This window comes from Eucalyptus grandis, chromosome 3, assembly GCF_016545825.1.
Source record: "Eucalyptus grandis isolate ANBG69807.140 chromosome 3, ASM1654582v1, whole genome shotgun sequence".
NCBI classification, from domain to species: domain Eukaryota; kingdom Viridiplantae; phylum Streptophyta; class Magnoliopsida; order Myrtales; family Myrtaceae; genus Eucalyptus; species Eucalyptus grandis.
The window spans coordinates 20,897,719-20,922,652 of NC_052614.1; the positions used below are offsets into that span (position 1 = coordinate 20,897,719).

The window sequence follows — 24,934 nt, forward strand, 5'->3', positions numbered from 1 at the left end:
AATCCGGCGTCCGTCGGCAAAATCCGGCCAAATTGGCCGGAAAGGACTGAATCGGCACTTTTAAAAGGTTTAGGACCAAATCGGCACCAAAAAAGGTTTAGGACTAAATCGGCACAATGACAAAAGGTTTAGGACTGTTTTGACACTTTTCCCCTATATAATCCTTCGATTGATCAGTGGATAATTTATAACTGATCTTCCCATAAAGTAGATACCCACATTGGGATTTCATGCGTTCCTCATTGTTCCTCGTTGATTTATCTAGTTATTTCATTCTCACACGTTGATTTAATAACAAAATCCGATTAGCTTCCATATTAATCTTATAATAATTGGTATCATAACTAAATTTAGAATCTTTTTGGATTTGATTTGAGATTTTTGCTTGTATGATTTATGTTAAAAAATTTTGTCATTGCAACTATGTCTTGAGCAAAATAGAAATTCAAAAATTTAACGGGAGAAACAACGTGGGCGGAGAAGCGAGATGAGACATTGGATGACAAGGCTTAGTTGCCGGAAATGATAAAAGATGCCAATAAAGATGAGCTAATGAAGAGGGCAACAAGTATAATCATGTTGATACCATCGAATGAGATTTTAATAGAAGTGGTGAAGAAGAGAGATGTCACGGCATTATGAGGAAAATTTCGGGCTCTTTGTATGAGAAAGGGCTTAAATAATTGTCATATATGTTGAAGATGATGTTTTAGTTTCAACATTCTGAACATACTTCCACCAAAGACCACTTAGATGAGTTTATTAAGCTTGTAATGGACTTGGACAATGCAATTGAGATCCTAATTGATAAAAATTAGGGCATGGCCTCTCTATCAGAGACATAAGATCATTGTATTGATTCACTGTTACAGGATTGTTTCTCTAATGAATAACAGAGGAACTTGCGAGATGACGGTCCAACACAAAATGTAGCATGAGGTCAATCACTTGCCCTTGGTAGTTTCAAGCCTTCATCAATTATCATATGGATGGTCTAAAAGGTAAATAAACTTTTGGAAATGTGTCAATCGCATCCTTAGCATGCAAAACTTGCCGAGGAAATTAAGCCCGTTGTTATTCCCCACCTCTGGATCAGATTGTTTCAATCTGGGACCGTTTGATCACGATATTAATCGACGTTCACGATGTTACCCTTTCTTGCTGTCCATCCTACCTTTAGTCCGTTTCGGCAGAATTCAACAATTTGATCCCAATCCTTGCTTTTGTCAAATGGTCCAATCTCCACCGTTCAGGAGGAAGTTCATCATTCAGCTCTCTACAATCATCAGCATAAATCTCTTCTAAACCAATTGAATTATTGTTTAGTTAATCGAGATATTTCATTTTTGTGGTGATAATTAGCAGGTCATCACGATAATTTTTGTGGCAATAATCAGTGTTTAGTGAATCAATGAAACCTTAATACATTGAATTCCAGCTTTTCAAACTTGAGAACTACCGAAGGAACAAACAAAAACAAAAAAAAACTTGAGACCTGCCATCCTCAAAGTTGATTAATCAAAGATCTCCATCAAATTGTCCACCCAATATAATTTATCAACCTAACAATATCATTAGCACACTACTCAAGCAACATCCTTAGCTCCAACTAGAACGTGAACACTGACTGCCCAAATATCCAAAACAGTCACAAGACTAGTTATTAAAGGCCAAGCATACCAATGCCCTCGGCAAATGCCAAATCAGAGTCGACTTTTGCTGCAGCAGCTTATGCACCCTTCCATGCTCAATCTTACTGCAAACATAAGGGACTTCATCCCAACATCAACAGGAGGAGCTACTTAATTATGCAGCAAGTCATTCCTAGCTCTTCATTTATTGCGTATGGAAACCATTCCACCATAGCTTCAGCATAACCAACCCGAAAACTAGTCCCTCGGAAGCCTGCTTTATCCAGTGGAGTCCAAAAATCCATTTCCCGGGAACTCAATCGGTACCACATAGGACTAGAGGTCTCCTCCACATCTGCGAAGGGAGAAGAGTTTTGTCAAGAGGCTTGCTGTCACTACTTTCTTATTTCACTGTCTTTTTTCTTTTCAAGTTCATGTGTACTGTGAGCTAGCTTAGATTAATGATCAACAGCCCCAGACAGAGTCTATTTCCAGCTCGATTGTTTCGTTCATTTTACTTTTATTTTTTTTCGTATTTTGGCATTCTCTAGTTATGTGTGAAACTTTTATAGAACCATCAATCTACCAAAAATGGATAAAGAAACAGTGCCTTGCTGTATATGACCAAAAATTGATAACAATCTTCTCAACTGACTCTGAAATACTGAGTTATCTGGAGAATTAGGTCATCTTCTTCTTTAACTGCTTAAAAATGACTTCTTATGGCATGAAAAAAAGAGGGACCTAAGGCACAAATAATTAGAAGAACATACCGAATACCTAAAGCTTGACCTGGTCCGATATTGCGCACCTTTGAGAAAAGTATCATATGTATCGGAAATCGATGTGGCACACAAATGGGTTTTCACAAAATGAAATTAATTACCTCGGACAAATCCACATAAAGTTTCTCTTGTGATGGACCTGGGAGAGGGGGAACATGTCCTCAGAGCAAACTCCATTACTTCTGGCAATTTCACAGATTCCCAAACTCGATCACATTGTGAATTCATCCATCTCTCCATTGCTAGAATCAGTCACATTTTGCTTAGAGAATTGAGCATGAACTTCTGGAAACATCTGAAGATGTGGTTCGTGGAGGAACTTGGGAATTATTCAAGCCTGCAAGAATAGTTTGTACTATTGAGGGAAGCTAATAGATGATATTATATCCAAAATAGCAGCAGAACATCTAAAGATTAGTTCAATTCCTGTTAGTTTTTGTACGTTGATAAGCTAATAGATGTTAACTTGTGTGACAGGATGACAGTATATTCATTTTAACAGCAGTGACTTACTTGTAGAATCGAGCTCAGTATCGGGTTCTGGAGACCATAGAAAACCTATAGTCAATGGCAAGTTCTGAGAATAGTAGTTATTGGTCTCCATCACTGATTCTTCTGCATCTGTTTCCCCTGCATCTTCCTAGTACAAGAAAAAATGAATCAGTCTTCTTATCCAATCCATCTGCTTTGAAGTCCACCATTCCAATGCTTCATATCATAGTTGAGGTACAATGCATATTTTATTTTATTTATGGATCATGCGGGAACCAAGGTGTACAATAGTGTACATTATACACCTTGGTTCACACATCACGTTCAAAACTAATTATGCAAACGAGTGCTAGCAGAGATCTATCATAATCCATAGCTTTATTAATTTCCGGCAAATATCTATATGAAAGGACTTCATGAACTCAACATAATTATCCAACTATTTGGCAGTATGATGATTATATATCTATTAACCATGTAAATATTTCACCAACAATTTATTGGCTACTTCATATTTCGCTCTAATTAGATTTAGCTATCAGGGAAAAGAAAAACATACATTCTGCCATTTCATTAGATAAAGATGTACGTGATATCATGAACTATTTGTTTTGTACAGGCATCTTCTTCTTCTTTTTTCACAAATTTTTCTGTTCAATAAACCTTGGACAAAGAAAAAAAAAAATGAATACCAAGCAATATTTAAAGTTTTGACAAATGATAGAGTTGTACTATTTCGCATGCTTGCCTTTCTAAGGTGACTGCAAACCAAACAGTTACAGTTTGCTAGGCAAAGCTCGATAAGTACATCTGAGAGCCACACCTGCCAGGTCACTTCGTCTCCGATTAATTTTAAAATTGATTTCGATTGCTTTCGGTTGTCTTTTCATTTCTGTTCTGTTTGCGTCAATTCTGATGTTGTCCATAAGAAAACAGAGGGGACCAATGAGCTTGAGGGCATTCTGTGGAGATGAAGTCGGGGCGTTGGAACATGAACCATAGCAACAGCCACCTCATGATTGCTGTGCGTCATCACCTCATCACCGCCAGGTTGTTTCTTTTCCAATTAAGTAGTAAGAATTGCTTGTACGCATGGATTTTCTACTCTGATGTTTGTGCTCTGTATTACTCTATGCCATTCTGGTGTTAGTACTTCACACCACATGCTCACAACCTTTTCAGCGGAATGCCCGACTCCATTGCAGATAGTTCCTATTGCATTATGTTTACCAATGTCTCAATGTTCAATGGAAGTTGCGTTTGTTGTGTGTTTGCTAGATTTCCCGTATATAAATTATTGGAATGTGAACTAATTAGATATATAGGTGATGTATGTCGAATGCTGTTCATAAGTGTATGTGTGGATCAAATCCTGTTCATATGTGATTGTGTATGTCAAATGGTGCTCCTGCATGTTACTTTGAGATGGTGAGGTGCTGAAGGAAAGATGAGAATGGTGGGAGTACTATTTTCTATTTCGACATGAGGTTACTTATGATCATATACATGAGTAGTCCATGCTTGTTGCAAATATCAAAAGAGTTCGTGTCTGGAGCATGCGAGCTGCAAGTATGCATGATTTGAGAAGAAACAAGAGCTGTAAATGAGTTGAAAATAAACAATAAAATGAAAGCCAAATGAGATTGGATGATTTGATTGGATGAGAACCGAACAAAAAGAAACTATAATTATTGTTGCAAAAACTCAAGTGAATGCTTGACGTCAGACTCTTGAGAATTGAGAAGACGTAGTCAGTAGTGTCTGCTTTTGCTTCTGCCACTACAACCTCATCCTAGAAGAAATTAGAATGGTTTGCAGATAATCTTCTAATTAGTCTCTTCTACCATCAGTTTTGCCCACTTCACACATTGGCAGAGGAAAGACTAATATTTTCTCCTATTAAATCTAGTCATCCGTGACAGCATAATGCTAGGGCCAAGGATTGCACGTGTTAGTAATCTTGACACATTTTGGGGGCGTTCATGCAATATTTGATCTAATGATCACCGTTTGGGACATCCCAAAATTGCCCACTTCAGCTTGTTTCTCTTCATCTCCCCTCTTAGTTTTTTGCACTCGTCAGTTATTTGAGAAATTTTGGTAGAATCATTCATTTACCCAGATAAAAGTATCATATGCATTGGAAACTATTGTCTAAGTTGTCAAGAATCTTGACCATGCTTCTATGTGGCAAGCAATTTGATATTCACAGAGGGAATGACTTACCTCTCAACGAATGGACAGTTAGCAAATCCTCGAAGCAGAGTAAATCCACATGCAAACTGCATTCCTGCTTCCAGGAAACTCGTCCCTCGACCTCTGTGCACTTGAGTTTATCAAAAAGAGTGCAAGCATTCTCTTGGAGTCATCAATAGTTTTTGTACCCTTAACCAAAATGCATAGAGATCAATTCAATTTTTCCTGACTCCACGTCTGCATTATCCCGCAAGACAATTTACTCATCATGTCTGCCTCCGAAGACTCCTCCCTTGAAAAAACGATAAGGGATTGCAGATACATTCTAATATGCCCGTGGAAAAATCAATGCGGTCGTTCTCCTCCATTTCATCCTCCTAGAACGGGAAAAATATGAATTAGTCTTCTACCTATATTGGAGGACAAGAAAATGCAAATATGATCTAATCGGCCTGCCCTAAAGTCCAAACATTACAGTCGTTCGCTTCACCAGCATTTATGAACCGTAGGGCAAAGCCAGTCAAACGACCAAGTCTATGATGGTACAATCATCGGGCATGAGAGGATCAATGATTGCTTTAGATAAAAATGTGCCAATTACAGAGTCTACTGTTACTCCCACGACATAATTGATCCGTAGTTGCAATAACTACTGTTGAGTGGGTTAGAAGACCCATTATTGAGTCACCATCTCACTAACAATTAAAGGTGAAATGCCCGTTCTTACCCCCAAACAGTTACAGTTTGCTAGGCATAGCTTGATAAGTAGAACATTGTTCACTAGTGGGTATTGCATATAAGCTCTATTCCTGGTATACCTTTTTTTTTCACTATTTTTCCTTTTCTCATGGCTCACCCAATAAGCACCACTTCAAATTTTTCATACTTAAATCGTATATTTATTTTTATATAATTTATTAGTTCATTTTAAACTCTAACGGATAAGTGTAGAGAGCGTGATTTTTATCTTTGCTTGGTCAAATATTAATATAATCGTTGTTTAGTTATGTAAAGGATCTTTATTAAGCCCATTGCTCATGTAAGAAACAATTTACACACACACCATTGGATGGTTGACATGTTAAAAAATTTCTTACAAAATTAAGTTCAGACAATAAAATAACGAATGTTTCTTTTACACTAATAGTGGACCAAACAATAATCCATAGATTTATATAAAAAAGTAAGAATTAAGACATGAAAGACAGAGATAGACAGAGAGACTAAGGAAGCAAACAGAACAAGCGAAAATGAGGAAATGTGATGCCTACAAAGATGGCGTTTCTGAAAAATAAGTGAAAGATAGAAGGAAGCCGCACCTCGTTGAATGTCATTCTCATCCCGACAAGAATCATCTCTTTATAATCCCGGTAAGTGCCCTCATAACTACTTAGTTTCATGCAACCCCATACTTCTATCATGCATTCATTTGGTATCTTTGAGTCGGATACATCAGTCAACCTTTCCAATGATCCACACCTGGAAACATACAAAAAACCCAAAAGCTCCAATTCCTCAAGGCCCTCAACAACCTGTAGCCCATTGCATTGGTAGATCTGCAAAGCCTTCATCTTCTTCGAGTTTGATAAACCGCGCAACCCTCCCAAGGAATCACAGTTCCCAACGCCAAGTTCCTCTAATGATTCCATTGTACTGGGAAATTGAATTTCAAGTAGCTTTGGGCAATCTAAAACTTCCATTTTATCGAGCTTCCTTAGGCTTGATGAAATAACTGACAATCGCTCGAGAAACTCACATTCTCTCACATCTAAATTTCTCAATAGTTCAAGCCCATCCAATTGAATTTCCCTCAATGGAGAGCTATGGAGACACAATATGGATAAATTTTTCAAGTTGGAAAATTGTGGTCCAATGACTATCGAGTCAAAATTGTCCATGCCAGATAAAGTGAGTTCTCTAAGTTGAGGTAGGCAACCCAACTCTGTTGACGAAATGGGAAAATCTGAAAGGCCCCAGCTCAACTTCTCCAACTTAGATAACTTTCCAAGCCATTGCAACTGGATAGTTCGCATTGGGTCTAATGGTTGGGCAGGTGCTTGTCTAAAGCCGTTAGACAAAAGCATTTCCACTAGATTTGTGAGGTTACCGAGATCCGGAACTAACCGCAATGATGCCGAGTGAACACGTAGACAATGCAAACTCGAGGAAGCTTTGGCAACTCTTGAAGCTCATTGCAATGTGTTAAATCCAGCTTTTGGAGTCGCGTGAGGTAATTGATTGCCATTGGCACTGCACTAATATTGGTATATGAAATGTCTAGGATGCTCAGAGACAATAGTTTGCCAATTTCAATTGGAAATTCGCCTGCAAGTTGCTCACAATGTTCAGCATAGAGCTCCTCCAACTTCTCTAACATTTCAATACTGGCAGGTAACCTCCTTATTGGACTAAATCCCATCCTCATCACCTTCAGTTGCTTCAGATTTTTTATCGAATCGGGTAACTCAACAACATTTGTCCCTGAAAGATTCAACTTCTGTAATGATGTCAAGTTGCCTATTGATTCTGGAAGCTCCCCCAAATTTCGACAATATTTGAGTGAAAGAAACTTGAGTTGTGTAAGCTCTCCAATAGAAATTGGAAGTTCCACAATTGGTGTGCCTGATAGATTTAGGAATGACAGATGTTTTGCATTGCCAATTGAATTAGGTAAACTTGCAATTCTTGATGATGATATATCCAACTTAGACAATGATCCTAATTTCCCTATAGAGTATGGAAGTTTCTCCACTTGAGAGCACCTTTTGATAGAGAAGTGCATCAAATTCACAAGTCCTCCAATCTCCCTGGGCAAAGTGCGAAGATTCGTACACCGAATAATGTCCAACTGAGTAAGAAGTTTCATCTTCCCAACAGAGGAGTCACATTTTCGCAAGTTTAGACAGTAGTGAAAATACAGTGTCTCCAAACTCGGGTAACCAGTCCATTTCCATCCTGTGAAAGTTTCTCGATAATCACGTAATGCGTGTGGAACTTCCAATTTTTCCAACATCTGCAAAAGTAGTTGAAACATTATCAGAGAGGGGTCAAAGAAAAAAAATACGATGTGGAGAGAACAAAAGTAAAAATTCAGACTTTCAAAAATTTTCATCCGCCCCGATTTTTGGCGTTTCAACTGTGCTAAAGTTCGAAAATTACTAGACTTTTCAAGTTTAAATTGGCCATTCTGCAATCTAGAAGAGGATAATCCCAAAAAGCCATCTTAGTTTCAGGCAATGATAGTTGATATCTCCAACAAAAGTCCCTGCTTTTATTAGCTTTTGACATGTATTCATAAAAAAGAACTTGATGAACTCAACATAATCATCCAACGATTTAGCAGTATTATGATTCAACATCCATGAAGTATGTACATAGTTCACCCGAATTGTATTAACTACTTCATTTTTCACTTTAATCAAATTCAGCTATTAGGAAAAGAAAACAATATGTTTCTCTGTGTGATTAGATAAACAGATATCATGAATTATATGTTTTTTATAGGCACTTCTATTTTCTAAATAATTCTTTCTGTTTAATAGAAAACTAAAATAAATCCTTTGACAAGGAAAAAGTTGTAACATCAAGCAATATGTAAAATTTGGGCAAATGATAGAGTTGTACTATTTCACGTGCCTTCTAATGGAGGATGCCAAACCATACAGTTAGTCCGAGAGGCGTAGTAGGATAAGTAGAACATTGTTGACAAGTAGGTATTGCATATAAGCTAACTCCGTTTTTGCTATATCTTTTTCACTATTACTCCTTTTCTCGTGGCTCATCCAATTGTAACACCTCAAATCTTTCAAAATACATAAATCATATATTTGTTTCTATAAATTTATATTTTCATTTCAAAATATGAAGGGAAATAATTGTTTAAAAGAAATCTATTCGAATACTTAACTATAGTTGAGCTTCTACTTATGTGCCCATGAGCAAGATTTTTATCTTTGGTTGGGGAAATATCGACACAATCACTTTCTTGTTTATATGAAGGATCTTTATTACGTCAATTGCCAGTGTAAGAAATAATTATACTCACAATTGTATGTTTGACATGTGAAAGAGTTAATAATCATCTCAGGTGTCCACCTTCTAGACTATTCACAAAGTGCATCTACGTGTCTAGTTTAACGAGGCTACTCCCTATAGGCAAAACTTCTGTAATTGAAATTTAATTTGACTCAAGTGATATTTTAGGATCTCTATCTTCTACCTTAAACTCATCTCTCTGCTTACGGATTCCCCCGTATCTGAAAGAAAATTTCAAGTTAATTTGGTTTTAGGGAACATTTATTATTTTCGTTTTAGCACAAAGATCTCTAGAGACTGCAACTTATTTTCTGAAAACAGTTCTTCAATATTTGAGAATATATTGAGTTCACGAAAGATAAAATTTTCACCCAACACATTCGAGAAAAAGAAATTTTCTCACTTCATCGACGCGAGAAGAATTTTGGGTCCGTAGAAGAGACCATACCTGTACGATGAGCGGTTGGCCACGTTCGAAGAACCGCGCCGCACCCTCCTGAAAGGAAGAAGGCCGAGTATTGAGAAATGTTAACAAAGAAAGAACCACACGACACGTTGTCTGCGGAACGTAGAGAGAGAAAGAGAGATGAAAGTAAACGGAACAAGGGAAAGAAAAGTCATGCCTACCGCCTGCGTTTCCGAAAAATTAAAATTTGAAAAATAAAGTGAAGGGTAGAAGGAAGGCGCACCTGGTTAAATCCCCTCCTCCTCCACTCAAGAATCTCCTCTCTATAATCCCCGTAACAGCCACCACGGCAATCTGGTAACTTCTCGCAAGCGGTTACATATATCCAGCATTCATTTGGTATCTTTGAGTTGGATAGATTAGTCAACACTTTCAACGATGGACACGTACTGAAATTCAAGTGCTGCAAAAGCTCCAATTCTTCGAGGCCCTCAATAACGCGTAGCACAGGGCAACTATTTAATCCTAAATACTTCAGCTTCTTCGAGTTTGATAAACCATACAACCCTCCTAGGGATTCGCAGTGACCAACTTCGAGCCACTCCAATGATTCCATCGTACTGAGAAATCGAATTTGAAGTAGCTTTGGGCATTTTTGAACTTTTATTTCAGAGAGCTTTCTCAAGCTTGATGAAATAACTAACAATCCCTCGAGAAACTCGCAGTATGTCACAGTCAAATCTCCCAATAGTTCAAGCCCATCAAGTTGAATTTCCCTCAATGGACAGCGACAAAGATGCAATGTGGACAAATTTTTCAAGTGCGAAAATTGTGGTCCAACGACCGCCGAGTTGAAACTATCCATGCAAGGTAAGGTGAGTTTTTAAGTTGAGGTAGGCAACCCAACTCCGTTGACGTTGACGGCACCGGAAGATCCAACTCCAACCGCTCCAGCTTAGATAACTTCCCAACCCATTGCAATTGAAGAGTTGATGCCTGCGCAAGTGCTTGTCCAGAGTTGGTGGACAGTTCCAAATCCACTAGATTCGTGAGGTTACTGAGATTCGGAACTAACTGCAATGATGCCGATTTAACACGTAGATGATTCAAACTTGAGGGAAGTTCTGGCAACTCTTGAACCTTATCACAAAATGATAAATCCAGCTTTTGGAGTTGAGTGAGAGAATTGATTGTCGTTGGGACTGCACAAACACTAGTTTGCGATATGTCTAGGATACTTAGAGACAACAGTTCGCCAATTGCAGTTGGGAGTTCGCCCGCAGTTGTTGACAATTTCGAACATTGAGCTCCTCCATGCTCTCTAGCATTCCAATATCACCGGCAACCTCTCGTATTGGACAGATGCCATCCTCATCACCTTCAACTGCTTGAGATTCTTTATCGAATTAGGTAACTCAATAATTTCTGTCCCCGAGAGATCCAACATCCGTAATTTTGTCAAATAACCTATTGATTCTCGGAAGCTCCACAAAATTATGACAATAAGAGAGTGAAAGGAATTCGAGTTGCATAAGCTCTCCAATAGAAATTGGAAGTTCCTTAATTGACGTCCCTGATAGATCAAGGGATGATAGCTTCTTTGCATTGCCAATAGAATCGGGTAAAATTGTAATTTTTGTTTGTGCTATATCCAACTTAGACAATGATGCTAATTTCCCGATGTCTGGAAGTTTCTTGAATTTGAAGCACCCGTTGAGAGAAAGGTGCTTCAGATTCACTAGTCCTCCAATCTCTTTCGGGAAATTTCGAAGATTTCTGCACCAATTAATTTTCAAGTGAGTAAGATCTTTTAGTTTCCCAATAGAGTCAACTTCTTGCAAGGATTGACAGTAAGAAAGAGAGAGTATCTCCAAACTCACGCATCTAGAAAAGTCTAGAATCTGTTTCAATCCATCACAATTGACGAGAGAAAGAACTTTCAATTTGTTTTCCATCTGCAAAGGTCACTGAAATATTATCAGAGAGGATCAAACAGAGAATAGTCTATGTTAAGAGAACAAAAGTACAAATTCACACCTTCAAAATGTTCCATCCACCCCAGTTGTCGGTGTTTTTATTGTTTGAAAGTTCGAAAAGTACTAGATTTTTCAAGTGTAAATTGGCCATTCCAGGATCTAAAGGAGGAAAATGCCAAGAAAGCCATCTTAGCTCTTGGAGATTATTGTTGATGTCTCCAACAAAAGTCCCTCTATATAACTTGAGAAATTTTAGATTTGGCATCCTCTCAAGTTCTTCATCCACAATGCTGATGGGATCCGAATAATATTGACCTAAATTGAGTGCTTTAATTTTGTCCTTTCTCTCGCCAATAGAAACCATCAATGAGTATGAGCTTGCAAACATTAAATTTGTCCTTTAGAATGCCTAAAAGGAATATCTTAAATGGGAAGTGGGAAAATAATTTCATGATGGATAATGTATGGATCCTTCTTTTTACCTTACCTCTTTTGATCTCATTACTTCCAAGGCTTCTTTGTCATTCCACAACCTACTAAGGGTACATTCTTTTTAACAATGTCTCTTCCAAGGTCTCTCAATTGATCATGCATCCATATAGTATCACCCTCAACAATTTTAATTAGACACAAATCGGTAAGTTTTTTCAATGAGTTATGGGGTAAAGATGGCAAGCATCCCGAAATAGGCTGCCCATAATTTCTTTCCAGATATGAAGAAGCATGCAATATCAAGAAAAACTTCTTTTTCCTCCTCCCGTAATGCATCATAACTTATTTTCAACTTATCCCAGACTTCGTCATGAGGTATATTCTTCAACCTTTCTAGCATTTCTTTCCATATCTCCTCGTTTTGGTGATGAAGATAGGAACCTATTACTTCAAGAGCCAATGGGAGTCCCCCAGTCGTAGATACAACTTTCCGAGAGAGACTTTGATGAGTATCAGGAGGAGAGACATTGTTAAAGGCATGCAAACTAAAAAGCTCCAGCGCTTTATCATGATCCATTTGCTTTACTTCATAAGGTAAGATTCCCATCTCTTCATCCGTAATCCCTCTATTTCTTGTTGTTATGATAATCCTACTCCTAAACCAAAAGTGTTAGGCCCCCCACTAGTTTCTTAAGTAGTTCTTTCTTGTCTAGATCATCTAGAACAATGAGAACTTTTTTAGAACTAGCTCTCCTTGTTATGCTGTCTATCCCTTCATCGGTGTTACCAAAATTTTCTACAAATCTAGAATCGTAGATGTCGGATGCCAACTTTCTGCAGATTCACTAGGCCATTTCCTTTTGATGATTCTCGGATGTTCCCAATGAAGCTGCATTGGCCATCAAACTGAAGACATAATTCATTGAAAACATTCTTAGCAAGAGTGGTTTTACCGATCCCGCCCATTCCATGGATTCCAACAAAACGCACACCCGTGCCAGAGTCAACATCTAACAACTCCATTATGGCTTCTACTTGTTTTTCTACCCCAACCAATTTGTTGTCCAAAGGTCTTTGTTTTACTTTCAGCTTACGCAGAATCTCTTTCACAACGCGTTCAATGACTTCACCTTGTCTGCCACATACCAAACACTTTTAGTCAAAGAAAACAAATAACAATCTCACTACTACTTCCTAGCATATAGTATTTGAGTTGGATCACTATTTTTAGGTCTCAGACAAATTCTATAGAGCCACAAGAATTTTGGTGTAATAGACTCCATAGGATATGATTGGTACGATAAACTTACAATTTGACCCTATTTCAGAGAAAGAAGATGTTCATTTGCGGTCCGAATTACAAACATCATTCCAGAATTAGATCGAATTCACTCATGTAACTGTCACTAGTCAAAATGGCCCTGCTTATGTATGAGAATTAGCGAATTGCCTCTGTTTTTTCCTCCCCGGTGAGAAATGAAATTTATTGCTCATATACCAAAAACCGGTTTGTACATGCCACGTCAACCAATATATTTCAACAACATACACCCCTCCAGCTAGTTTTCACTGCCATTTACAAGAACAATAAGAGAATAGCATTTGGAATGAAGCTTGAAAAAAGTTCCATAAATAAGCATTTACTTACGCTTTCCCTTGGACTTCCCATCCCTTGATCTCAGCCACTTTTCCCAGAGCCGCCTCCCACTGTTGCCTCATCTCGGCACCGTGCCTCTGCTCATGCTTCTCCAAGTCCTTCAGGTACATTTCCGTCCTGAGCTTGACGTCGGTGGGCGTGACATCAAAGAAGATGGGTAGGATCTCCGGCTTCCCAGTCGATTCATGGAGCTCCGTCACTCGAGCGAGCTCGCGGAGGCACCAAGCGCTCGAAGCATAGCCTCTGGAGAGGACCGGTATGCAGATCTTGGAGTTGCTGACCGCTCTCAGGAGATCGTCGATCCTATCACCAGCGTGAAGCTCTTCGCTGTCTCTGTAGGCGACGATCCCCTGGCCGACCATGGTCCGGTAGAGGTAGTCGGTGAAGGTGTTGCGAGTGTCGGGCCCTCTGAAACTCAAGAACACGTCGTACTGGGTCGCCGACGCGCTGCTGGAACCACCGGTTGCTGCCATGTTTTTTTTTTTTGGGGGCCTGATCAGAGTTTGGAGCTGCGCCTTCGTTAGGGTTAGAAAGTAGAAATCATGTGTGAATGCACAAACCGATCTCAAGGAATCCCTCAAGAGGCCTCTTCCTCGAAATGGACCCACGCCCACGCGCAAGATCTGGATATTCGAGCTTTTGGCCTTGATCGGCATCCGATGCTTAAAGTAAACAGAGAAGGACGTTTGACCCGGTCAAGCTCCAAAAATATTCCGAAATTCCTTCTTCTTCTTTTTCTTGTTTTCTTGACGGGCAGGTTAAATTCAATTCATCGTCAGATTACGCTGGGTAGCCAAACCCATAACAAGTGATCCCATTCAGCAAACCATTACTAGTGATCAATAAACTGCTCAAGCAACGACACTAGCTCCATTTTTGTTTTTATGGTCTTTTTATTAGTTACTTGGTGTACATTTCACTTGAACATGTCTTTTCTTACAAATTTTCGATCATAAATAACCTATGATAAAGGAAATGCAATGCAAGGGAGGAGTCGAAGGTCGTTTGAATAATAATATTCATAACTTCTTAGATGAATATAATAATTTAAGAGTCAAAATACTGATAAGAGGAGGAAAATGCATCATAACACTATACTCTTGATATGGGGAAATATGACAAAGTAAACTTATAACTATATTTTTGTCTTGGATTGTATTAACCCAAAGATATGTTATAAGGAAATTAGCGGTGCAATAAGTGCAGAAAATTGGATTCTAGAGCAAATTTCCTTTTTTGTTTCACATGTAAATTAAAGTTAAATTGAGAAAATATATACACAATAGAAAATATAAAAAATTCTGCCTAGCTTCTTTATTTCTTTAAGTAACATTCTTTCTTCTAAAGTTTCTGAATCCATAGCGTCATGGATTACTGAAGAAATTTTTTATATATGTGTACATAAACACTTGTAAGTATTGTCTCTGAAGATGACATGTACTTGTAGACCTATATATAGCTCAAAAAGTCACATTCTAATTGCAAAGATCGGCTTTCTTGCATTCTCCATCAGGAAAAAACAAAAAAAGAAATGCTGCCACGTAAGCTTTTCTTTGGGAAGACCAATTAAAATTACTTGACCATGGAGAGTCGGAGACCACCTAAAAGAGTACTAGGATCGATTTGAACCAAAGTAGAAAGTCGACGACCGACTTCAAACATTCACTAAGAGTTTGATTGCTAAAAATAAGCTTATCCTAAAAGTTTCATTTCACATCCACGTACATATTTAGATTCAACAAGCATTTGCCCACCAGTGTACTTATCCAATTATATGTAATCTTACGTGATTACATAATAATTATACTTATATCGTTGGACGTGAGTGACGTCATCCTCGTGAATATGACATCAGCCTTCACATGCGTGACCGTATCAATTTTGAGGCAAGTTCATCCGTCCAACATTGCTTGAAAAGAGGGGAAAATAAATTAATCATTTTTTATTAAATTAATTAGTTCATTTAATCAATTACTTATTAACAAAAAAAAAAAAAGATTCAGCATTTCCATTTTATATGGGCACCCATAAAATGACACGCCGTCCACTTCGTCACCCACCTAGCCAGTTCTCTTTTTTCTCTTTTCCCAATTTTTCGTTCCGTTCCGCCAATTCCAGATACTCCAAAACGACGTCGCTCTCTCGCTCTGCTTCTTTTTCTTCTTCTTCTTCTATGTCCAATGCTCGTCTGATCAAACGGCGAAGACCTGCAATCATCTGCGCAGACTCCCATTCCAAGCCATCCATCTTCCCCCACCCACTACCACCAGTACACCTCCGAGTTCACTAACCGGCCTAGATCCTCCACACCTCCGACACCGTCAACGATTACTCAAGCAACTTGTCTAGCTTCAGCTTTGATGCGCAAACTCAATGTTTGGTGGCTCCAACGACTAATAATGTGCAAGATTGGCGTAGTGATTCTCCAAGTCATGTTATTAATGGAATGGGCGTTCAGTATGATTTTTCTCGTCTAAGTTAGGGGTGCACAAGAATTGCCAGAATTCTAAAGAGACGAAAAAAAAAAAAAAAAACGCAGAACAAAACAAAGAACTTAAATTGACTGTGCTTGGGCGGACTAAGAAGGAGGAGAAAGTGGAAGAAGAAGACGAAACAAATAAAAAAGAGGGACACCAATGGGCACCACGTTTGAGCATGCTAACATTTGAAAAAGCAAGGGGTAATATGGTGAGAACACAGTTGAATGACTTGTACAAGCCAAATGAGGAGCAGGAAAAGCCTGACCCTTCAAAAAAGGAGGGGAACATGTGGGACAAGGGAGAAGAAATTGAGGGCACAAGAAAATAAAAAAGAGAAAGAGAATGGAAAAGAGAGAGCGAGCGTAAAGAAGAGAATAAAATAAGGGTGCGCCGTTGAGCAAAGACCTCATCACCGCCCCTCGCCATTGAGTAAACTCCAACGCTTCTTGCAATTTCACAAGATTCCCAAATTCGATCGCCATTGTAGATTTATTCACCTGTCCGTCACTTGAATTGGTCACCTTTTGTTTATATAACTGAGCACGAACACTTGGAAACATCTGAAAATGTGGTTTGTGGAGGAAAATGTCAAATTATGTTTCGATATGAGTCTTAAAAGTTAAAAGTCTTTAGACTTTGATTTGGCCTGCCCTTCGATTATAATTTGGTTTTCTGTTGGATATATAATCCAAGATTTGGTTAAGAAGATATCCAAGGGCGGTGATTTTACATACACATCCAAGGTTTGGCCTAACCGAGCGTAAAGTGAATGACTTATTTCGCACAAGAGATAGAGTAAAAAGCGCCGACAAGAAAGCTTCCTATCTTTAAGAGGAGCAAGAAACACAGAGATTTGTGCAGAAAATTCGATGTCTAATTGAGGCATTTTTTCTTTGTGGATACATAAGTGTTTCAATTCGTGAGGCAATTTTTAATGACTTATATATTGAACAATTACGTGAGACTAAATATTGTAGGATTATGTGTAATCTAGGATTAGGAAATTCTTGAGTATGTGGGGATATTGTAACTCTATAATTCTCCGATTGAGTAATAAATTATCCGTGGCTGGCTCTTCCTGAGAAATAAGTACGGATCATCGAACCAAAATACATAAATCTTTATTTATTTATTTATTGTTGCTTGTTGATTTCTCCCATGGTTTCATTCTCTCACTTTGATTTAATTGCAAAAATTTGTTAACTACTGAATTATTTTACAAAGGATTTTCTGGAATTGCTTTGAGGCTATTGCTTGTCTGACCGATCTCTATAAACACTATTGTTGCAATTATATTGGAGCAAAAATAGATTTGAAAAGTTTGACAGGACAAACAACTTTGAATCGTAGAGTGTTAAGATACTTACACCATCAACAATCAAGATTGTCTAAGGTGTTGAATGGCAAGACTAAGTAGCCAAAAACAATGAAAGATGTCAATAAAGGATGAGTTAATGGAGGGGACAAAGAGTATAATTATGTCAAATCTTTCAGATGCGGTCAAAATTATGGATATCAATCTAAAATTATATCAAATTCACTCATATAAGTATCACTAGCTAAAATGGCCCTACTTATGTATAAGAATTGGTGAATTTGGCTCTGCTTTTTTTTTTTTTTTACTTGGTGAGAAAGGAATTTAATTTGTTCGAATTTGATGTGGCGCTTTGATCCGAGTCAAATTTAGATACTTGATTTTGTTTCTTTGTTAGAGACGGTTATCTAAGTTTTGACCGGTTTGACTTTTTGGACTCTCTATTTATGTTGTGCATAGAGGAGGTGCATCCTTTGGTCTTTTAAATATACTTGTGGGGTCGGTAGGTTTGAGGGAGGAAGAAAAATGAAAAGCCGGTGGGTTTTACCGGCTTTTCATTTTCTCATCCTCCTCAACTGCAGTGCCGCGCAAAAGGAAAATAAAAAGATGGAGTTCTCCTTTTAGCCCGCAGGGGAAGAGAAAAACATAATGATCATTTTTTTTTTCTTTTTTTCCGCAAAGAGTTCACATCCTCCGTTTTCTTTGTGGTGTGACGTAAGTGTTTTGATTTGTGAACTAATTCTTAGTGTTTAGGTATAATTTACTATGGGGAAGCACTTAAGCATGTGAATGATTATACTCTATAATTCTCCTAACTCTGTGAACTATTCTCTTATTAGTACTGATTCTTCTCACATTACGTTAAGAAATAAGCTTGCATGTGTTTCATACAGAAAAATTGCAATTCATATTCATCCTTGTATCTCATTTTATCTTTGCTATCTACTCTTTATTATTATATGCAAGTTTATTTCTTCAATATCGAAACATGTATCTTGTAAACCGACATCCTTATGAACTCCAATGTCCAACATACTATCATATCTCATTTTCTTTCCAACTTGTAATTTGAGGTAGTGCATTACGCATGTTAACAAAAGTGTTTCTATTTAGAAAACAGAAAAAGAGAACACCATTTGCTTGTGATGCAATTTTATACAACAACATAATTGACCAAAGTCATGGAATTGTAGTATAGTCCATTCATCAAGTCTAATCGCTAATGACAAACATGTAAACGGTACGCCACCACCCTCATGAACTTCTACAAGTTGCCGCCATCTCTAGACATTGCTAAAACAATAGCAGCTATTTCAACTTAACCTGTGTCAACTTGCCCTCAGAAAAGATTAAAAAATGAAGCTGATGGAGAAATTGGACTGCAACTTCGTTCGCTAATCACTGTCTAATGAGGAAAAGAAAAGGAAGGGAGAGAAAGGGAAGAGTTTAGTCAAAAGGAGGGGAACATGTGGGACAAAGAAGAAGAAAATGAGGCATAAGAAGACAAAGGAAAGAGATAAAAGAGAGAGGGAGACGGAAACGTCGGAAAGAATAGAAGAAAATAAGGGAGAGAATGAGCGGCCGAAAGCAAGAGAGAAAAAGGGAAGAAGAAAATAGTGAGCGGAGCAGCTTAGAGAGAGAGAGAGAGAGAGAGAGAGAGAGAGAGAGACATGGGCGCTTTCTCTGTTTGAACTGCGAATGAAACCGACCCGGTTGAAGGATTTTGATTTGTTGAAGTTTGGTACGCGCTTTGGTCCGAGTCAGATTTGGATTTCTTGGGTAGGGGAACTTTATTTTGTTTTATGTTGGAGACGATTATGTAAATTTAACCGGTTTGACAACTTAGCCTGTCTGTTCATAGTGTATAAAGGAGGGTCTTCTTTTAGTCTTTTATATATTTTCACTTGTGGGGTCGGTAGGTCTGTCGTGGGAAGAAAAATGGACTCAAAAAAGCAAAGATAAAAGGTGGAGTTCTCCTTTTACCCGCCGAGGAAGAGGAACGCGCGGTGTAACTTTTTTTTTTTTTTTTTTTTTTTTTGCGCAAATAGTTTACATCCTCATATACAAAGAGTATATGGAATGCAAAATAGTCTCTTTGCCTGCACAATTGAGCTCAATGATTTGCAGCAATGCAATTGTCATAAATCCTCGTTTATTCAGTCATTTTTTGTTTTCTGCTTAAGCAACTGCTGTTTTATTGCTTGCTTCTCACCTGACTGGTCTCTGTGATTTTGATGCACAATTCCCTCATTATGTACGTGCCATTTTGTACTTAAACAAAGCAGAAGTTTCTTCTAGTCTTGTTCATTCATCAATGTCCTCTTGCCCTCATTCTAAAATGAGTCGGTCATCCAATCGAACTTTGCAGGGTTTGATTTATTGCGATGTTCAAATCCAACTTGGAATGGAACACGCGTTTCGTTTGCAATAGAACTTTGCAGGGTTTGGAGAGGATCGGTATGCAGATCTTGGATTCGCCGACCGCTCTCAGGAGATCGTCGATCCGATCACCAGCGTGAAGCTCTTCGCTGTCTCTGTAAGTAGCGATCCCCTGGCCGATCATGGTTCGGAAGAGGCAGTCGGTGAAGGTGTCGCGAGTGTCGGGCCCTCTGAAACTCAAGAACACGTCGTACCGGGTCGCCAACGCGCTGGAACCACCGGTTGCTGCCATGTTTTTGGGGGGCTTTTCTCGCAAAAGGTCTCTCTGTCTCGCTCTGGTTTTTGTCTGCTCAGAGTTGGAGCTGCGTCTTCGGTGGGATTAGAAAGTAGAAATCATGATGTGAATGCACAAACCGATCTCAATGAATCCCTCAAAAGCCCTCTTCCTCGAAATGGACCCGCGCCCACGTGCAAGATCCGGATATCCGAGCTTTCGGCCTGGATCGGCATCGGATGCTTAAAGTAAACGGAGAAGGACGTTTGACCCGGTCAAGCTCGAAAGATATTCCGAAATTCAATTTTTTTTCTTGGATTTTTTACTGGTAGGTTAAATTCAATTCATCATCAAACTCTTCGTTAGGGTTAGAAAGTAGAAATCATATGTGAATGCACAAACCGATCTCAAGGAATCCCTCAAAAGTTCTCTTCCTCGAAATGGACCCGCGCCCACGTGCAAGATCCGGATATACGAGCTTTCGGCCTAGATCGGCATCCGATGCCTAAAGTAAACAGAGAAGGACGTTTGACCCGAGTCAAGCTCGAAAAATATTCCGATATTCAATTTTTTTTTCTTGTTTTTTGGACGGGCAGGTTAAATTCAATTCATCATCAAACTAAGCTGGGTAGCCAAACCCATAACAAGTAGGGGTATGCATGGTCCGGGCGGGCAGTTCTTGACCTAGAACCGGGAACCGGGATCCACTCGGAAACCGGACCGCCGGTCCGGTCCGATTTCCGGGTGGATCCATAGAATCGATCTTGACACGAAAAAATTTTGGTTTTCAACATAGAATGGTCGGGTCTATGAGTTGGGAAGGAGGGAAGGAGGGGAGGAGGTCTATGGTCGGGTTTTCAACATAGAACGGTTGCGAAACAATTTTCCGCGGCTGTGGCGGGTGGCAGCCGACGTGAGGGGGCGAATAGCAACGGCGGGCGGTGTCGACGCTCGAGGAGGAATCAAAATGGTGATAGAATTAGGAGGAACCGAGGAAGAGACAAAGAGAGAGAGAGAATCAAAGACGAAGGGAGTAAGGAGATGAGATCTAATCTAGGGTTTCTTTTAATAATTTTTTTTAATATTAAAAAGGTTCCGATTCGGTCCGGGTGGGCGATTCACCCATGGAACCGGAATCGGACCGTACTCACCGGTTCCAAAAAAAAAATTGGAACTGGGAACCGACCGGTTCTCTCAAGAACCGCCGGTTCCGGCGGTTCCGATCCTGCTCGGCGATGCCTCGGCGGTTCCGGGTATTTTGCACACCCCTAATAACAAGTGATCCCATTCAGCAAACCGTTACTAGCAGCTTAGTAACTTGATTAGTAAACTGCTCGAGCAACGACACTAGCTCCATTTTTGTTTTTGTGGTCTTTTTATTAGTTACTTGGTGTACATTTCACTTGAACATGTCTTTTCTTACAAATTTTCGATCATAAATAACCTATGATAAAGGAAATGAGATGCAAGGGAGGAGTCGAGGATCGTTTGAATAATAATATTCATAAGTTCTTAGATGAATATAATAATTTAGGAGTCAAAATACTAATAAGAGGAAGAAAACGCGTCACTATACTCATGATATGGGGAAATATAGCAAAGTAAACTTATAACTATATTTTTTGTCTTGGATTGTATTAACCTAAAGATATGTTATAGGGAAATTAGCGGTGTAATAAGTGCAGAAAATTGGATTCTAGAGCAAATTTCCTTTTTTGTTTCACATGTAAATTAAAGTTAAATTGAGAAAATATATACGCAATAGAAAATATAAATAAGTTCTGCCTAGCTTATTTTTTTTTTTTAAGTTACATTCTTTCTTATAAAGGTTCTGAATCCATAGCGTCATGGATTACTGAAGAAATTTTTTATATATGTGTACATGAACACTTGTAAGTATTGTCTCTGAAGATGACATGTACTTGTAGACCTATAAATAGCTCAAAAAGTCACCTTCTAATTGCAAAGATCGGCTTTCTTGCATTCTCCATCAGGAAAAAACAAAAAAGAAATGCTGCCACGCAAGCTTTTCATTGGGAAGACCAATTAAAATTACTTGACCATGGAGAGTCGGAGACCACCTAAAAGAGTACTAGGATCAATTTGAACAAAAGTAGAAAGTGGAAGAAGAAGACGAAACAAATAAAAAAGAGGGACGCCAATGGGCACCACGTATGAGCATGCTAACATTTGAAAAAGCAAGGGGTAATATGATCAGAACATAGTGGAATGACTTGTACAAGCCAAATGAGGAGCGGGAAAAGCCTGATCTTTTAAAAAAGGAGGGGAACATGTGGGACAAGGGAGAAGAGAGGGCACAAGAAAACAAAGGAGAGAAAGAGAAGGGAAAAGAAGGGCGAGCGTAAAGATGATAATAAAATAAGGGTGCGCCGTTGAGCAAAGACCCCATCACCGCCCGTCGTCGTCGAGTAAACTCCAACGCTTCTCGCAATTTCACAAGATTCCCAAATTCGATCTCCATTGTAGATTTATTCACCTGTCCGTCACTTGAATTGGTCACCTTTTGTTTATATAACTGAGCACGAACGCTTGAAAACATCTGAAAATGTGGTTTGTGGAGGAAAATGTCAAATTATGTTTCGATATGAGTCTTAAAAGTTAAAAGTCTTTAGACTTTGATTTGGCCTGCCCTTCGATTATAATTTGGTTCTCTGTTGGATATATAATCCAAGATTTGGTTAAGAAGATATCCAAGGGCAGTGATTTTATGTATACATCCAAGATTTGACCTAACTGAGGCATAAAGTGAATGACTCTATTTCGCACAAGAGATGGAACTAAAAGGCCGCACAGTAAAGTTCCTGTCTTTAAGAGGAGCAAGAAACACGCAGATTTGTGCAGAAAATTCGACATTTAATTGAGGCATTTTTTCTTTGTGGATACATAATGATCATTTTTTTTTTTTTTTTCTGCAAAGAGTTCACATCCTCCGTTTTCTTCGTGGTGTGACATAAGTGGTTTGATTTGTGAACTAATTCTTAGTGTTTAGGTATAATTTACTATGAAGAAGCACTTAAGCATGTGAATGATTATACTTTATAATTCTCCTAACTCTATGAACTATTATCTTATTAGTACTAATTCTTCTCACATTATGTTAAGAAATAATCTTGGATATGTGTTTCATACAGAAAAATTGCAATTCATATTCATCCCTAAAATGTATTTCATTTTATTTATTGCTATCTACTCTTTATTATTATATGCAAATTTATTTCTTCAATATCAAAACATGTATCTTGTAAACCGACATCCTTATGAACTCCAATGTCCAACATATTATCATATCTCATTTTCTTTCGAACTTGTAATTTGAGGTAGTGCATTACGCATGTTAACAAAAGCGTTTCTATTTAGGAAACAGAAAAAGAGAACACCATTTGCTTATGATGCAATTTTATACCACAACATAATTGACCAAAGTCATGGAATTGTAATATAGTCCATTCATCAAGCCTTATCGCTTATGACAAACATGTGAACGGTACGCCACCACCCTCATGAATTTCTACAAGTTGCCGCCATCTCTAGACGTTGCTAAAACAATAGCATCTATTTCAACTTAACCTGTGTCAACTAGCCCTCAGAAAAGATTAAAAAATGAAGCTGATGGAGAAATTGGACTGCAACTTCGTTCGCTAATCACTGTCTAATGAGGAAAAGAAAAAGGAGGGAGAGAAAGGTAAGAGTTTAGTCAAAAGGAGGGGAACATGTGGGACAAAGAAGAAGAAAATGAGGCATAAGAAGATAAAGGAAAGAGATAAAAGAGAGAGGGAGACGGAAACGTCGGAAAGAATAGAAGAAAATAAGGGAGAGAATGAGCGCCCGAAAGCAAGAGAGGAAAAGGGAAGAAGAAAATAGTGAGCGGAGCAGCTTAGAGAGAGAGAGAGAGAGAGAGACATGGGCGCTTTCTCTGTTTGAACTGCGTATGAAACCGACCCGGTTGAAGGATTTTGATTTGTTGAAGTTTGGTACGCGCTTTGGTCCGAGTCAGATTTGGATTTCTTGGGTAGGGGAACTTTATTTTGTTTTATGTTTGAGACGATTATGTAAATTTAACCGGTTTGACAACTTAGCCTGTCTGTTCATAGTGTATAAAGGAGGGTCTTCTTTTGGTCTTTTATATATTTTCACTTGTGGGGTCGGTAGGTCTGTCGTGGGAAGAAAAATGGACTCAAAAAGCAAAGATAAAGGTGGAGTTCTCCTTTTACCCGCCGAGGAAGAGGAACGCGCAGTGTAACTTTTTTTTTTTTTTTTTTTTTGCGCAAATAGTTTACATCCTCATATACAAAGAGTATATGGAATGCAAAATAGCCTCTTTGCCTGCACAATTGAGCTCAATGATTTGCAGCAATGCAATTGTCATAAATCCTCGTTTATTCAGTCATTTTTTGTTTTCTGCTTAAGCAACTGCCGTTTTATTGCTTGCTTCTCACCTGGGTCTCTGTGATTTTGATGCACAATTCCCTCATTATGTACGTGCCATTTTGTACTTAAACAAAGCAGAAGTTTCTTCTAGTCTTGTTCATTCGTCAATGTCCTCTTGCCCTCATTTTAAAATGAGTTGGTCATCCAGTCAAACTTTGCAGGGTTTGATTTATTGCGATGTTCAAATCCAACTTGGAATGGAACACACGTTTCGTTTGCAATAGAAGCACTAGCAGCATATTTTGTGCTTTGAGAATTGCTTTTAGACATTATGTGAGAATAGAGCATGTTTGATTACGTCATGGTGTTAGAATATCCAACAAATTGAAGAAAATTAAGAGTTGATTTCAAATGCTAGGAGAAAAGGAAGCCTCGATAGTTAGAATCCTATTTCCCACCTCAAATTTTAATGTGGATTAAAACATAG

At 38.5% G+C, this 24,934-nt stretch overlaps 3 protein-coding genes across 7 annotated transcripts in view; all 3 read right to left on the reverse strand.

The window, feature by feature from the left end:
* The window catches only part of LOC104445419 (mitogen-activated protein kinase kinase kinase 1-like), a 48,233-nt gene extending 34,005 nt beyond the window's left edge, over positions 1–14,228 (reverse strand). Inside the window, exon 1 of the mRNA XM_039308863.1 lies at positions 13,602–14,228. Coding sequence (XP_039164797.1) covers positions 13,602–14,083 — 482 coding nt within the window. The 5' untranslated portion in view covers positions 14,084–14,228. The remainder of the gene's footprint in view (positions 1–13,601) is intronic.
* LOC120291466 (disease resistance protein RPV1-like) lies at positions 1,489–10,841 on the reverse strand. 4 transcript variants are annotated; one of them, XM_039308860.1, is made up of 7 exons: positions 9,829–10,841; positions 9,588–9,635; positions 6,424–8,117; positions 5,135–5,481; positions 2,930–3,052; positions 2,518–2,753; positions 1,489–1,986 (listed from the first exon to the last, which is right to left on the reverse strand). In XM_039308860.1, the coding sequence occupies exons 1-3, from the start codon at positions 10,408–10,410 to the stop codon at positions 7,224–7,226; spliced, it is 1,524 nt and encodes a 507-aa protein (XP_039164794.1). In that variant the 5' UTR covers positions 10,411–10,841; the 3' UTR covers positions 1,489–1,986; positions 2,518–2,753; positions 2,930–3,052; positions 5,135–5,481; positions 6,424–7,223. The 4 variants fall into 4 exon arrangements, with proteins under 4 accessions (XP_039164794.1, XP_039164792.1, XP_039164795.1 ...); XM_039308858.1 differs by having other exon boundaries at positions 2,930–3,056; XM_039308861.1 differs by lacking the exon at positions 5,135–5,481 and having other exon boundaries at positions 2,930–3,056.
* Positions 10,917–12,076, reverse strand: LOC120291467 (disease resistance protein RPV1-like). Of its 2 annotated transcripts, none has more exons than XM_039308865.1 (3): positions 12,004–12,076; positions 11,583–11,867; positions 10,917–11,500 (listed from the first exon to the last, which is right to left on the reverse strand). In XM_039308865.1, the coding sequence occupies exons 2-3, from the start codon at positions 11,784–11,786 to the stop codon at positions 10,961–10,963; spliced, it is 744 nt and encodes a 247-aa protein (XP_039164799.1). In that variant the 5' UTR covers positions 11,787–11,867; positions 12,004–12,076; the 3' UTR covers positions 10,917–10,960. The 2 variants fall into 2 exon arrangements, with proteins under 2 accessions (XP_039164799.1, XP_039164798.1); XM_039308864.1 differs by having other exon boundaries at positions 12,009–12,069.
* Positions 14,229–24,934: the final 10,706 nt, after the last annotated feature.

What these genes read in the sequence shown, in the direction of transcription:
- LOC120291466 (XM_039308861.1), bottom strand. Translation starts at nt 10,410, where the DNA reads ATGGATAGTTTCAACTCGGCGGTCGTTGGACCACAATTTTCGCACTTG. An exon ending in GGAGGAGGGGATTTAACCAG is followed by an intron (nt 9,636 to 9,828) that starts GTGCGCCTTCCT and finishes TCTTCCTTTCAG; the next exon opens with GAGGGTGCGGCGCGGTTCTT. An exon ending in GCCAACCGCTCATCGTACAG is followed by an intron (nt 8,118 to 9,587) that starts GTATGGTCTCTT and finishes CTACTTTTGCAG; the next exon opens with ATGTTGGAAAAATTGGAAGT.
- LOC120291467 (XM_039308864.1), bottom strand. An exon ending in GTGGATGGAACATTTTGAAG is followed by an intron (nt 11,501 to 11,582) that starts GTGTGAATTTGT and finishes TGACCTTTGCAG; the next exon opens with ATGGAAAACAAATTGAAAGT.